Raw genomic sequence first — 16,803 nt, forward strand, 5'->3', positions numbered from 1 at the left:
TCCTTTGCCTCTTTTCTGAGAGTTTTTACAGAATTGATATAATTTCTTCCTAAAATGTTTGGTAGAATTCACTAGCGACAATCACTGGGCCTGAAGCTTTCATTGTCAGGTTTTTTTAACTACAGATCAATTTCTCCAATTGGTGTATTTCTTCCTGAGTGAGTTTTGGTACTTTGTGTCTTTAAAAGAATTAGTCAATTCAGATCTAAGTTTCTGATTTATTGTCATAGTCACTAACAACATTCCTTTATGACCTATATCTGCAGTGACTTCTTTCATTTCTAACATTGGTTATCATTGTCTTCTTCTTCTTGATCATTTTGCTGAGGTTTATTAATTTTATAAAATATTGTAAAGAATCATCTGATTTCACTAGTTATCTGAGAGTCTCTATTTTATGCACTAGTTGTTGCTCTAGTCTTTTGCCTGAGTTTAACTAACTTTTTCTTTTTTAAGTTTCTTTTTTTAAAAATTTTTTTAAAAAAAGATTTATTGATTTATACAAGAGCTGGGGTATAGGCCAGAGGCATGGGAGGGTGAGAGAATTCAGCAAAGACAGAGTGGGAGCAGAACAGAGAGACAGACCAAAAGCACCGCTGAGGGGAGCAGCGGGCTAGACAGGAGAGGTCTGCTGTGCCATGTGGGTATCTCCCTGGCTCACCGGGAATCAAACCTGCACTGCAGAGGCTGTGGACAGCTTCACAGCACTGCACTCAACCCGCTGCGCCACTGGGGAGGTCCCCTTTTCAAGTTTCTTAAGATGGAAACTCTGGTCATTATTGTCAGGTCTTTTTTCTTTTCTAATATAAACAGCTAATATTAATTTCTCTGTAAGTAATATTAAGCAGCAGTCAACAAATTTTTATGTTACCCTAGAAAGAAATGGAAATTTGAGCAGAAATAAATGAAATAGAAAAAAGGACAGTCCAAAAGATTAGTGAAACCAAGAGTGGGTTCTCTGAAAAAATAAACAAAATGGACAAGCCATTAGCTATGCTTACAAAAAGAGAGAAACCCCAAATCAACAGACTCAGGAATGAAAGAGGCAAAATGACAACATAACTGGAGAAATACATAGGCTCATAAGGACCCATTACAAAAGTCTTTGTGGAAACAAACTGGACAACCTAAAAGAAATGGACATATTTTTAGACTCAGACAACCTTTGAAGATTGAAACAGGATGGATGAGACAGCTTAAACAGTGCAATCACTAGTGCTGAAATTGAGAGTAATAAAAAGTCTCCCTTAGAACAAAAGTCCAGTACCAGATGGCTTCTCCAATGAATGCTACCCAAGTATCTAGCCCACTCAAACTCTTCAAAAACACTGAACAGGAAAGAAAACTCCCCAACACATTTTATGAGGCCACCATTACCCTGATCCCAAAACCAAACAAATACCAAAAAAAAAAAAAAAGAATTACAAACCAGTATTACTGGGAGACATGGATGCAAAAATCCTCAACAAAATCCTTGCAAACCAAATACAGCAATCTATCGAGAGAATCACCCATCCCAATCAAGTAGGCTTCACCCGAGGGATGAAAGTATGGTCTAACATGTGCAAATCAATCAATGTCATTCACCAGATGAACAAAGTACAAAAACCACATTTTAATAGATGCAGAAAAAGCATTAGACAAAACCTGACATCCATTTATGATGAAAAATACTAAGGAAAAAAAGGAAGAATAAATGGAGCTTATAAAAACATCATAGGAGCCATATATGACAAACCCACAGCCAATATAATACTCAGTGGTTAAAAAGCTGAATTTTTTTTTTAGTAGTTGTAGCAATTCTTTTTTTTTAATATTTTATTTTATATAATTCTTACATCATTTTTCATTTTTGCACAATGTATGCATTTTTATTTTGGTTATATTCCCCATACAATTGCACACCCCCTTATTTTGACCCTAATCCTTCCTCTCCCTGCCCACCCCCTCTCCTCCTGCAGTGTGTCTCTGGTCCATAGTTGCTTGTTGATTTTCACTTTCTTATAGTTATTCATTTTCCTGGTCCCTTATTTAAGTTTTCTAGATTCCTGCTATGAGTGAGACCATCCGGTATTTTTCTTTTTCTGACTTATTTCGCTGAGCATGATCCCTTCTAGCTCCATCCATGTTGCTGCAAACTGCATGTGTTTATCTTTTTTGATTGCTGAGTAATATTCCACTGTGTATATGTACCACATCTTCTTGATCCAGTCCCTATTTTGGGGCATTTGGGTTGTTTCCAAAGCTTAGCTATTGTATATAGTGCTGCTATAAACTTAGGGGTGCAGATGCCCTTTGGAATTAATGTTTCTGTGTCATTTGGGGAAATACCTAGGAGTGGAATTGCTGGATCATATGGAAGCTCTATGTTTAGTAGGTCAAGAAATCTCCACACAGCTCTCCATAGTGGTTGGACTAGTTTGCACTCCCACCAACAGTGCAGGAGAGTTCCTTTTTCTCCACACCCTCGCCAGCATTTGTTGTTGCTAGTTTTTTTAATATGTGCCATTCTCACTGGTGTAAGATGGTATCTCATTGTAGTTTTGATTTGCATTTCCCTGATTACAAGTGATGTTGAATATTTTTTCATATGCCTGTTGGCCATTTGCATTTCCTCTTTGGAGAAGTTTCTTTTTAGCTCTTCTGCCCATTTTTTGACTGGATTATTTTCTTTGTTGTTTTTGTTGAGTCTCATCAGCTCTTTGTGGTCAGTCCTTTATCATTAGTGTTGTATGCAAAAATTTTCTCCCAGTCAGTGGGGTTTCTCTCTGTTTTGGATATTGTCTCTCTCTCCCTCTTTTTTTTTTTTCTTTTATAGAGGCATGTTTTATTTATTTATTTGTTTGTTTGTTCGTTTGTTTTGTTTATACATGCACTGGGTACAGTCAGAAGCGCGGGAGGGTGAGAGAATTCACCAGAGCCAGAGCAGGGAGCAGAGCAGGCAGAAGGACCGAAGTACACTGCTGAGGGGAGCAGCGGGCAGCAGGAGAGGTCTGCGCACCATGTGGGACCCTCCTCCGGTGGCCGGGGAGCAGCCGGGAATCAAACCGGCGCTGCAGAGGCTGCGGGCAGCTTCGCAACCCAGCACTCAACCGCTGCGCCACCGGGGAGGCCTGGATATTGTCTCTTTTGCTGTGCAGAAGCTCTTTAATTTGATGTAGTCCCAGTAAAAAGCTGAATTTATTCCCACTAAGATCAATTAACAAGAGAATGATGTCCCCTATTACCATTATTATTCAAGATAGAACTGGAAGTCCTTGCTGAAGCAATTAGGCAAGAAAAAGGCAGAAATAAAATGCAAATTGGTAAAGAAGTGAACTTGTCACTATTTGTTAAATATACTTAGAGAAAGCAAGACTCTACCAAAAAAACTTGTAGAAATAATAAATGAATACAGTAAAGTGGCAGGATACAAAAATTAACTGCATTTCTCTATGTATATAATACATCATAAGAAAAGGAAATAAGTAATACAATGCCATTTACAACCAAGCCATAAAGAATGAAATATCTCGGAGTAAACGTAATAAAGGATGTGAAGGATTTGTATATTGAAAACCATAAAACTCTGTTAAAGGAAATAAAAAAAGACTCAAAGAAATGGAAAGATATCCTATGTTCATGGGTTGGAAGAACTGACATCCTTAAAATAGCCATATTACCCAAAACAATTTACAAACTCAATGCAATAGCTACCAAAATACCAATTAATTTTTTCAAGGAAACAAAACAACTGTCAAATTTACATAGAACCACAAAAGGTCCCAAATAGCTAAAGCATTCCTGAGAGAAGAAAAATGTCAGCATCTCTTCCTGACTTCAAATTAGACAGCCAACAGTAATCACCACAGTATGGTACTAGAGCAAAAACAGAAACTCAGACAATGGAATAGAATAGAAAGGCCAAAAAATATGGACAATTCATCTTTGGCAAAGGAGATGGCCATACAATGGAGAAAAGATAACCTTTTTAAATAAACCATGCAGGGAAACATGGATGGCCACATGCAAAAAAAAAGAAGAGACAAGGCCCAAAGTTAACTCCATAAACTCCATACACAAAAATTAATTTAAAATGGATTAAAGATTGGAACATATGAACTGAAACCATAAAGTACTTGAAAGAAAACATAAGGAGGGTCTCCCTGGTGGCACACCTTCCCTGTCTTGCCCGCTGCTCCCCTCAGCAATGTATTTTAGTCGGTCTGTATGTTCTGTTCCCCGCTGTCTCTGTTGGATCCTCTCACCCCCGCACCTCTGGCCTGTACCCCAGCTCTTGTATGCATGAATAAATCTTTAAAAAAGGAAAAGAAAACATAAGGATACATTATAGGACATTTACTATAAAGATGTATTAGGGGACTCAACCACAACTACGGAAACAAAAGCAAAAATAAGTGCAACTATATCAAACTAAAAATCTGTGTTGTAAAGAAACCATTACAAAAACAAAAAGGCAACTTACAGAATTTACAAAGTTCTTACACAATCTAACAACAAAGAAACAGCCCCTTCAAAAATGTGCAAAGGATTTAAACACTTTTCCAAAGAAGACAATCAGATAGCCTATGGACATAGGAAAAATTGATCAACATCACTTATTGTAAAAGGAAATGCAAATCACAACCACACTGAGATAACACTTCACCCAGGTAAGAATGACTCATAAAAGCAGGGCCTCCCTGGTGGCAGAGGAGTTAAAGTCTCAGTGCTATCAAGCTATAGCCAGCCACTGTGGTTAGCTGGAGCTAACCTACGTGGTAGAGCAGATCTCTCCTTCAGTCTTGCCTGCTGCTCCCCTCAGCAGTGTATTTCAGTAGATCTACCTGTTCTGCTCCCCACTCTTGTCTGGTGAATCCTCTCACATGCCCCCGCACCTCTGGCCTGCACCCCAGATGTTGTATACATAAATAAATCTTTAAAAACTGAATGCAGGGCCTCCCCTGTGGTGCAGCGGTTGAGCGCTGGGTTGCGAAGCTGCCCACAGCCTCTGCAGCACGGGTTCGATCCCCAGCTGCTCCCCGGCCCCCAGAGGAGGGTCCCACATGGCGCGCAGACCTCTCCTGCCGCCCGCTGCTCCCCTCAGCAGTGTACTTCGGTCCTTCTGCCTGCTCTGCTCCCCACTCTGGTGAATTCTCTTACCCTCCCGCACTTCTGACTGTACCCAGTGCCTGTATAAATAAATAGATAAATCTTAAAAAAAAAAAAACAAAACTGAATGCAATCAACAAATGTTGCTGAGGTTACACTGGAAAAGGAACCCTCATCCACTGTTGGTGGGAATACCAGTTGGTGGAGCCTCTGTGAAATGGTATGGAGATTTCTTAAGAAAATAAAAATGGAAAATGTGTCTGATCTGGCACTTATCCAAATAATATGAAAACTTTAACACAAAAAGATTTGTCTACACCTATGCACGTAACAGCACTGTTCATAATTGCCAAGTCATGAAATCAACCCAAATGCCCTTCAACAAATGGATAAAGAAATTGTGGAATATATACTCAATGGAATACCACACAGTTGTGACAAAAACAGGAACAGTGGCCTTTGGGACAAAATGGATGGACCTCGAGGTGATTTTATTAAGTGAAATAAGTCAAAAGTGAAAATCAAGCATTAGATAGTTTCACTTACCTGTAGACTATACATAACCAAAAAAGCATAAATAGGCAAAGTATAGTATGAATAAATCTTGAACTCAGGGAAAGAATATATCGGTTACCAGAGGAAACAGGAGGGAGGAAGGAGAGGATGGGAGAGAGAGGCAGACAGGCTCTGGGCAAGGGTGGTTTGGTGGAGTGTGAGTGGAACACGTGCACATATGAAAGAACAAAAATATAATGCTAAAAATTAAAAAGAAATCAGAGTATCCTTTGTTGGCCTTTTAGAGAGCTTTTGGCAACAACTTAATGTTGCTATTACTTCATCAAAGCATTCAATAATTTATTAAGCAACTTAAGGACAATTTATTAAGTCCTTATATTAAGGGCTTCATATGTTGTCCCGATCCACACATTTTTTTCTTTTTTTCATTTGGAACACAGAAGACCAGTTAAACAAGGTAAAGGTGTATTAAAAAATCCTCATAAGAAAATACAGGGTGCTTTGCAAGCACAAACAGGGCATCTAACCTGTTTAAAAGAGGTCCAAAGGTTTTCTAAAGGAAGTAAATGTTTACATTGAGACCTGATAAGAGAGTAGGAGTTAGCCAGATGAAGATCTGAGTCACTGAGTGGTTAAAGAAATTTCAGGATGTCTGGGGCAGAAAGGAGGAGAAAAGGGAATGAATAGAAAATGGTTCTGTAACAGTGTGGTCCCCAGGAAAGGGGGAGGTTCCAGGTTTCCTGCCCCACCCAAGGGAGGGTGGAGCTGAGCAGGGAGGAAAAAAAGCTGCAAAAGGGACGGAAAAAGGAAGGAAGCAGGATGGAGAGCTAGGAGACCTGGAGGAGACACATGGAGCAGGGAGACACGTGAAGAAACTGTGCTTGCCTTTTGGTTGTGGACTGGTTAACACAGATGTGGGTGAAAGACCCATGGAAAGGATAGCAATGGCGGGTTTTGTCTTGATTTTGATTTTATTCTTTTCCTCCCAGACTTGTCTGGTTGTTTCTGACCCTTTTCTGTGGGTCCCCACTGAAACGTGCTTTTGGCTTGCAGTAGTCTTTCAGGCCTTGTTCTGGGCCAATCCCATTTGGGTGGACTTTTACCCATGAGGGTATGGGTAACTGCGGGTATTTGATTTACAAACTATATTCTTTGCCTTTCCTGTAGTGTTTACTAATTGTATTAAAGTTCCCTTTCATTAAAGTCTCATATGTTTTTGTGCTGATGTGGCAGATGGCAGAACCTATTTAGAGCAGGCAGGTTTGCGGGGTCTGGGGTGCCCCTCTCTCTGCCCTGTAACAGTTCCAGTAATTGAGAGCCTTCTGAAACATGTTAAAGGTTCTGGACTTAAGGGTATGGAAAGCCATTTAAAAGTTGGGTTTGATCCAGGTGATATGCATGCAGTGGATGTGAATTTTGGAAGAATCATTTTGCCTTCTGGATAAACACATTGGACTGAGTCAAGACACAAAGCAGGGAGTAATCCAGGAGACATAAAAAAGCCCGGAAAAGAACTTAAGCAATGAAGATGGGATAAAACGGGCAAAATCACTAGACTGGCAGCTCAAAAGTGGCCTATCAGGATACAGATAGGTTGGTGAAGAGTTAGCCAGGTGTTAATATTCAGCTTTCAAAGCCCAGGGGCTTGATTTAATCACTTCATCCCAAGAAAATCAACTGCTGATCTTAATTGGTAATAATTTCACAAAGGAATTATGTCTCCATGTACCAGAATTGAGTGAATTTGTTTACTATGTACCTGACCAGGAGGCCAAATACACATATGCACTCACCATGACAACTCCCTTTCTGGGACTCAGTTACCTGGCGCATATCAAATTAGCAAATAAAATTCAAGCACAGGGTATCTTGGATCACTTCAATCACAACATAATGTTGATGCTCTTGTGGAGGAAAGAGTCAATTTAAAAAGAGTAATTTAGATTGCAGAGAAATCTAGAAAAATTTCTAACCAAAACAGTAAAATAATTAAAAATAAAATAAGCCCTTCCCTTTCCAAATAATCTAGTCATAAAACCATTAGATGGGGCAGAAGGAGCTACATGTTCACGCTGGTTGGAGGAGGTGCACAGCTGTCTAGAACAGGGTCACTGAACTTGAGTAGGCTGAAAAGGGTAGCCACATGGCAAGACAGCTCCGCATAGGGTTTCAAGAGTCCAAGCAGGATGAAAGGGCCATGTATGAACAGAGTAGACCCAGTTCAGAAAGCGGATGTTGACACTGGAGGAAGGTATAATGTGAGGATTCAGGTCCCAGATTATAAAAGGCATTCTCACAAGAGACGACCCTTGTAAAGTGTATCAGAAACTGAGAAGGGTATGTAAGGTGTCAGGTAGAAAAGTAGAGAATAGGAGATGGTTTAATTAAATGAGAAATCCAAGCAGGGGGAGGAGGGTTTGTATTCGAGGATGGAGTCAGAACCCCATGGGTTATCAGGGCCCTCAGGCAGTAATGAGAGAGCCATTCCATACAAAATAGGTCAAATAACTATATATCTGAAGTATATAGTTAATTTCTTATCACTAACTTCACTGTATTTAAAAGGCAAACTTCCGACTCTGATTAACTCCCAACTTTCCAACTTACTCAGTGCTAGCTAGTGAATAGTCATATAAGACTGAAGAAACCACAGTAATGACTGATATCCCTAGAAATTTTCACCAACAAACCTCAAGTGACTCCCTTCTCCCCTCCTTCCATGGCCATATAACCCTGTAACACTTTCCTAGTCAACTTACTGAGATAAAAACTACACTTTTTCTAGCCTCAATCAACCCTTTTCCCCACCCTCATCCAATGATTTCACTTATTTTTTTCCAGTGGAAATACAAAAACAATCAAAAGAGAACTTACCTCACCACTAAATTTATCAAATACTCTGCTTGCCACCCTATTAGAATGAATAGCCCGTGTTTTTATTAACTCCATCAGCTGAGCAATGGATTTTATCTCCTCTTGCTTAGTCAAGGATTTTGCTTTGCAATTTTTCTCTCTGCTGCATAAATGTTTTCCCCCGTTCAAGACCTTTTTTATCAGCCTATAAATGTTCTAGTATCTTCCACTTTTTAAAACACAACAAAACAAAAACAACCAACAAACTTCTCCTCAATTCTGCAAATCTTTTCAGCTACTACCCTATTTACTTCCACTTATGGCAAAATTCATGTTAAGTCTTTGTGTTTCACTTCCTTATCTCCTGTTTTTTTCAGGTTACTGAAAATGGTTTTGTTAAGATCACCAATGGCCTTCACATAGCAAAACTGTTGGGAGTGGGGTCCATAAAACTATTTGTGAAGTTTGTTCAGAGCATCTTTTTCCCTCAACAATTCCAAGTTTTCCTCTTACTTGAGGAATATGTCAAACATTATTTGACAATTGATGATTCCTCCCTCCTTCTAACACTTAATCTTCTCGTCTTCAAGACATCACTCTCCCAATTTTCCTTACCTTACTAGTTGTTCTCTTACTCTCTTTTGCTGGTTCCTCCAAGTTTCTATTTCTAAATGCCCTAAGTTCAGATCTTGGATCTCTTCTGTATTCACTCCCTGTGCAATCTCATCAGGTTTTACAACTAAACTACAAATAACTGGAAAATCCTGAAGACTCCATCAAAAAGTTATTAGAAATAAGAAATGAATACAGTGAAGTGGCAGGTTACAATATCAACATACAAAAATGCATAGCCTTTTTATATACAAACAAGCAAAAAGCAAAGAAATTAAGAAAAGACTATTTGTAATTGCTTCAAAAAGAATTACGTAACCCAGAATGCACCTAACAAAGGAGATAGAAGACCTATATGAGAACTATGAGATATTACTTAAAAACATATATAGCAATATAAGGAGCTGGGAGGATATTCGATGATCAAGGATGGGGAGAATTAATTTAATTAAAATAATTATACTGCCTAAAGTGATAAAACAAATGCAATGCAATCCCCACCAAAACACCAGCAATAGTTTTCAAAGAAACTGAGCAAAAAATACTGAGACTTATATGGAACCACAAAAGGCCTCAACTTGCAAAAGCAACTCTGAGAATAAGGGAGAAAAATGGAGGTACTGCATTACCTAACTTCAAACTTTACTATAAAGCAACAAGATTAAAAACAATATGGCTGAATGTTTCCAAACCAATAATGTCAATGTTCAACACAAAAGAGCAGAGGCCAGAGTGGGAGGCCATGAAATTACTATAATTTCAGGGTTTTAGGTCTAGTCCCCCCAGTCAGGAATTGATCTGCACTGAGTCCTGGCCACTAGACCACCACAGGTTGGTGTCTACAAAGCCGTGGCAGGAACTTCACTAATTTGCAGGCAAGCAAGCGAAAAGAGGCAAACTTGTTTTAGAGAAATAGATATAAAGAAAAGTTTATTAAGGAGAAAGGGAACAGAAACAAAGTGGGACTCCGAGGCCTGTGGAACCAGGCCAAGGAAGGGCAAGGAAGCCACTGTGGAGGTCTGCCTCAGGGAGTATATACCTTCTTTCCCCAGTTATTCTAGAGCCCGGTCAGACTCTTTGAATGGTTAGTTCTTGGTGGTCTCATTTACTGTCTTAAATGTCTATGTGCCCCAGAATTACATCTTGCTTCACAGCCTTTTTTATTGCCCTTGTCCGGGAATGTCCTGTAGCCCTGAGAGGGTGGTAGAGGGGAGGCGGCAGTGGGCATTTTATTAATTCCCTTTGGAATTTATTACCTTTATCTCTGGAGGCTTCCTTATTCCTCTGAGTCTTTTCCCAAGTATATTCTGACCCTAAAAGCTAGCCTTTTGGGACAAGCTCAGCAATAACATGAGAATGCTGCCAAATAATGTCTTTGGGAAAACTGCAGCTTTTCATTGAGAGGGAAAGAGATACTGAAATTGCTTGACATTACTGCTATGCAATTTAAGAGTTGCTAGGATTGCTGATGTTACTTAGGGTACAGCTAGTTTTCCATACATAGATACACATTTCTTTAATTTGCATATATTTCTAAAACTTAACAAAATAGATGAGTAAGAGACCTTTTGAGTTTAAAAAATATATATAAACACAACATGATATTGTATACAATAGATACATGTATCCATGGAGCAGAATTGAAAGTCCATAAATGAATCCACATACAAACCAGTATCTATAATAAAGCAGCTATGACCATAAAATTGGGAAAAGACAGTCTCCTTAATAAATGGTGCTGGAAAATTGGAGTGTTACACATAAAAGAATGAAGCTGGTGTACTCACTAACAACATACACAAAAATAAACTCCAAATGGATTAAGGATTTAGATATATGACCAATAATAAAATACATGTAAGAAAATGTTGGTGACCTGTTCAACAATAAGTTATTTTCGTGACTCAATCCCTATGGCAAGGGAATTAAAAATGAAAATAAACAATTGGGATTATTCAAGTTAAACATCTTCTACACAGTGAAAGAAATACAAGAAAATTGAGTAGATGCCATATTGAATAAGAGAAAATATCTACACAATATGTAATTGATAAGGGATTAATAACCAAGACACATGTAAAAAACTCAATTCAACAATTAAAAAAAAAAAAAAAACAATAAACAGGAAGCCAGTATGACCAGAATTCACCAAAGAGGATATTCAGGAAAAAGAGATGAAAAATGCCTATTATCACTCCCAATAAATATACAAACTGAGGGCCTCCCCGGTGGAGAAGCCTGTTGAGCGCAGCGCTCTGTAGCTGTTCGCAGCCTCTGCAGCATTGCATCAATGGCCAGCCAGGGAGATTCCCACTTGGCGCAGCAGACTTCTCCTGCCTCGCCCACTGCTCCCCTCAGCAATGCTTTCGGTCCTTCTGCCTGTTCTGCTCCCTGCTCTGTCTCTGGTGAATTCTCTCACCCTCCTGCGCCTCTAAATAAATCTTTAAAAAAAAAATTAAAAAAAAAAAAAGGGAGATACAAACTGAAACTACATCTCACACTCTGAGATGAGCATATTTAAAAAGACCCTCAAGTACAAATGTTGGGGGGGGGGGGGGAAGGAATCCTATCACACAGTTGGTAGGCACATAAACCAGAGTAATCATGATGGACACAACCTGAATTTATCTTAACAAAACTAAAAATGGAAATACCATATGACCCAGCAATCCCACTTTTGGGCTTATATTCACAGAATCTCAAGCCATCAACAATAATGATGGAGGCCTCCCTGGTGGCGCAGGGGTTAAGCATCAGCACTACCAAGCTATCGCCAGCCACTGTGGCATGAGTTCCATCCCTGGCCAGAGAGCTACCCACATGGCACAGCAGACCTCTCCTGTCTCGCCAGCTGCTCCCCTCAGCAGTGTATTTCAGTGGATCTGCCTGTTCTGCTCTCCACTGTGTCTCTGGTGAATCCTCTCAAGTGCCCCGATCCCTGACTATACCCCAATTCTTGTATGCATAAATAAATCTTTAAAAATAATAATGATGGGCCATCAACAAGGAACCTGTATGATCTACGATGTTCACAGCAGCATTATTTAGCAGCCTAAATGGTCATCTACAGATAAATGGATCAAGAAGATGTGTAACATCTTCACTATCAAGTATTACATAGGCATAGAAAAGAATGAAACACATTTTCAACAAAATGGAAGAATTTGAGAAAATTATGTGCAGCAAATAAGTTGGAGTAGTAACCAAACAGAGAGCCCAGAAATAAAGCCACACTTATATGAACAGCTAATCTTTGACAAAGGAGCAAAGAATACACAATGGAACACGGATAGTCTGTTTAATAAATGGTGCTGGGAAAACTGGACCTTCACATGCAAAAAAAATGAAACTAGACCACTACCTCTCACTGTGCACAAAAATCAACTCAAAATGAATAAAAGAACTGGACATAAGACCTGAAGCCATAAACTATATAGAAGAAAATATAGGTAAAACACTACAAGACATACATCTCAGAAACATCTTTAAAGAGTCATCACCCAAAGCAGTGATAGTGAAGGCAAAGATAAATACCTGGGATTACATCAAACTGAAAAGCTTCTGTACAGCCAAAGAGACATTAACCAAAACAGAGACACATCCCACTGGTTGGGAAAAAATCTTTGCACTCCATTCAACTGATAAGGGACTGATCACAAAGATTACAAAGAACTCACACCTCAACAAACACAAAATAAACAATTCAGTCAAGAAATGGGCAGAAGAACTCAAAAGACATTTCTCCAAAGATGAAATGCAAATGGCCAACAGGCATATGAAAAAATGTTCAACATCCCTTATAATCAGGGAAATGCAAATCAAAACCACACTGAGATACTACCTTACACCAGTAAGAATGGCACATATCAAAAAAACAAGCAACAACAAATGCTGGCGAGGATGTGGTGAAAAAGGAACTCTCCTACATTGCTGGTGGGAGTGCAAATTGGTCCAACCATTGTGGAAAACTATCTGCAGGTTTCTCAATCTACTAAAAATGGAGCTACCATACGATCCAGCAATTCCACTCCTAGGGATCTACCCAAAGGACACACAGTGATTCAAAAGAGCACCTGTACACCTATGTTTCTTGCAGCACTATTTACAATAGGTAATACCTGGAAACAACTCAAATGCCCAAAAATAGATGACTGGACCAAGAAGATGTGGTATATATAGACAATGGATTATTATTCAGCAATCAAAAAAGATAAACTCATGCCATTTGCATTAGTGGATGGAGCTAGAAGGAATTATGCTCAGTGAAATAAGCCAGAAGGAAAAAGAAAAATATCGGATGGCTTCACTTATAACAGGAATATAGGGGAATCAAGTAAGACATCAGTGTTAAAAAAAAAATAATAATAGTACAAAACACAACAAAGCAAAAACAGACAATTATAAACCAGAGACATACTGCAGGGGAGGAGGAGAGACAGGGGTCGGAGGGAGGGAGGAGCACAGGAGACTGTGGTGATGGTGCACGGGTGCCTTGGGGAAGGAGATTCTATGGGAACTCAATGTGAGGGGGTGGGGGGAAGCAAATATTGTCTAAAAAAAATTTTAAAATGATAAATGTTGGGCCTCCACGGTGGCGCAGCAGTTGAGTGCTGGGTTGCGAGGCTGCCCGCAGCCTCTGAAGCCCTGGTTAGATTCCCGGCTGCTCCCCGGCAACCTGGAGGAGGGTCCCACATGGCTCGCAGACCTCTCCGGCCGCCCACTGCTCCCCTCAGCAGTGTACTTCGGTCCTTCTGCCTGCTCTGCTCCCCGCTCTGGCGAGTTCTCTCACCCTCCCGCTCTTCTGACTGTACCCAGTGCTTGTATAAATAAATAAATAAATCTTAAAAAAAATAAAAAATTTAAAAAATAAAATAAAATGATAAATGTTAAAAAAAAGGGCTCCAAATATCAAATCATAAAACAAAAAAGGAAAAGAAAAAGAAGTCGTAGTAGTAAAAACAGAAACTGGCATTTACATAGCAGACAATTCAATAATGTAAAACTTTAAATAAACAGTGAACACCAATAAACACCCTGAGGGCTCTGAAATTAAAAGGGAAGGGAGAAGGAACAGGACAAGGGAACACAAGATACGGTGGTGGGAAAAAAAAATTTTAGTGATACTAGTTAAAAAACTTAATTAAAAATATATACAAACAGAATGAAAACTACTTAGTGATTAAAAACAGCAAAAGTGCATACATTTCTATATAGAATGTATAAATATTCCATCATGCTAACACATCTGCACTATGTCACTAAGTAAATATTTGATTTACACGGATATAAGGAAGTGTGTGAATGTATTTTACACATGCATACCAGTAAGTCCTTATAAACAAAGGGAAAAGCCTGGAAGAAATAACTATATAATGAACTCTTAACATAGGAAGGTGGCAGGTAGTGAGAAAGCCATGTGATCCACTAATATATAAATGAAACAAGAAAAACCTGTAGTTCAAAAAAAATATATATAGGGGGCTTCCCAGGTGGCACAACGGGTTGAGTGAAGCTCTGTGAAGCTGTCAGCAGCCTCTGCAGCATAGGTTCGATTCCCGGCTGGCCAGGGAGATTCCCACATGGCAAAGCAGACCTCTCCTATCTAGCCGGCTGCTCCCCTCAGCAATGCTTTCAGTCTGTCTGCCTGTTCTGCTCCCCACTCTGGTGAATCCTCTCACCTTCCCACTCCTGTGGCTTGTACCCCAGCTATTGTATAAATAAGAAAAACCTTAAATTAAAAAAATATATATGTATAGGAAATTCCATGTCATACACATACACTAACATAATAAACATCAAAATTTGAACCAAGATTTATACATAGATTTTCATCATGGTACATTTTAATAAAAAAACTAAACACAATCTAAAGAAAGAACATTATGCAACTATCTAAAGTATTCATAAAAGGTTGTATGTTATAAATAGGAAATATTTTAGGTAAACAAAAAATATAATTATAAGAATAAAAATATTAAAAGAAACACCCATGTACCAAACACCCATATTAAGAATTTAATTTAGCTTTTAATTTTTTAATGACACAGAACTTTATATTGTGGGAGAAAAAACTCAGAACACAAAATTAGAGGGTAATTTCAACTATATAAAAAAGTATGTAGGGCCTCCCTGGTGGTGCAAGGGGTTAAGACACAACCTATGAAGCTGTCCGCAGCCTCTGAAACAAGAGTTCGGTCCTCGGCCAGGGAGCTACCCACATAGCACAGCAGACCGCTCCTGACTCACCTGCTGCTCCCCTCAGCAGTGTACTTCGGTCAATCTGCCTGTTCTGTTCCCCACTCTATCTCTGGTGAATCCTCTCATCCCCCACACCTCTGGCCTGTACCCCAGCACTTATATGCAAAAATAAATAAATCTTTAAAAAAAAAAAGTATGTAAAGGAGAATACATAAAAATGTCAACAAAGGTTGTCACCAGATTCTGTGTAGGTGACTTTCTTGTCTCTTTATACTTCTTATCAGGTATTCTATAATAAGCAACCACTTCTAAATACAAAAATACTAATTCAATGGGAAACTTGCCTCCCATGTTCACTGCAGCACTATTTACAATAGCCAAGCTATGGAAACAACCTAAATGCCCAAAATCTGATGAGTGGATTAAGAAGATATGGTATATATATGAAATAGAATACTCCTTAGCAATGAAAAAGATAAACCCAAGCCATTTGCAGCAACATGGAAGGGACTGTGCTAATCAGAGTAAGTCAGAAGGAGAAAGATAAATGCCAGATGGTTATCACTTATATGTGGAATACTGAAAAACAAAACAAAGGGTCTGATAAAGCCAAACTCAAAAACTAACCCATGAAAACTGACTATAGTACTGAGCCATTAGGGGAAGGGAGGAGGAGATCAAACAAAGTGGGAGAAGAGAGTACAATGGACTATGGTGGTGGATTATGGGGCTTTGGTCTCTGGTGTGCTATGGTAACAACTGAAGGGAGGCAGGGAATCCTGTACTTCCAAAATATAAACAATGATGTAAACCAATGTTACCTCAATAACAATTTTTTTTTAAAGATTTTATTTATGCATACAAGAACTGGGGTACAGACCATAGGTGCAGGGGTGGGGGGAGGGAGGGAGGAGAGAGAGGATTCATCAGAGACAGAGTGGGTAACAGAATAGGCAGACTGAAATATACTGCTGAGGGAAGCAGCAGAGGTCTGCTGCGCCATGTGGGTAGCTCCCTAGCCAGCAAGGATCAAACTCACTGCAGATGGCTTCACAGTGCTGTGTTTAACCCCTCGTGCCACCAGAGAGACCCCAATAACAAATTTTTAAAAATTATCACTTCTTTATTAAATTTTTATTTAAAAAAAAAAAAAAAAAACTATTACCAGACCATTCATTACCTTGGGATCATGAACAAATGTATTTCCTTTGGTTCCAGGAGGGAAATCTCCAGTACAAATGTATTTCAGACATTCAATGATGGTCTAAAGAAATAAAAAACTGTATTATTTAGTTATAAGAGAACCTCCTAAGGTGATCACAAAAGTTAATCACTATAAAAATATTATTTATTATAGACTATAAAAGATATGACCTGTACTATAGATATTAGATGTAAAAGAATAATTGCTATAATTTTAAAAGTTAATGATGAAGGTATACTAAAATAAAATCATTATTTGGGGAAAACTTTCCAATCAAATCCTTTAAATTAATTCGTTATTAATGTAAAACATAGTTACCATAGTTAACA

At 38.9% G+C, this 16,803-nt stretch overlaps 2 protein-coding genes across 4 annotated transcripts in view; one reads left to right on the plus strand and one right to left on the minus strand.

Moving 5' to 3' along the window:
- KIF3A (kinesin family member 3A) overlaps positions 1–16,803 on the plus strand; it is a 196,958-nt gene that overhangs the window by 172,568 nt on the left and 7,587 nt on the right. The window lies entirely within an intron of this gene.
- Positions 1–16,803, minus strand: part of RAD50 (RAD50 double strand break repair protein) — a 200,122-nt gene that overhangs the window by 61,547 nt on the left and 121,772 nt on the right. For all 3 annotated transcript variants that reach the window (XM_054694406.1, XM_054694407.1, XM_037509366.2), the window contains one exon: positions 16,451–16,534. In XM_054694406.1, coding sequence (XP_054550381.1) covers positions 16,451–16,534 — 84 coding nt within the window. The remainder of the gene's footprint in view (positions 1–16,450; positions 16,535–16,803) is intronic.

The sequence above is a fragment of the Talpa occidentalis genome, unplaced genomic scaffold, assembly GCF_014898055.3.
Source record: "Talpa occidentalis isolate TD23 unplaced genomic scaffold, MPIMG_talOcc4v2.1 talOcc4.13, whole genome shotgun sequence".
NCBI lineage: Eukaryota > Metazoa > Chordata > Mammalia > Eulipotyphla > Talpidae > Talpa > Talpa occidentalis.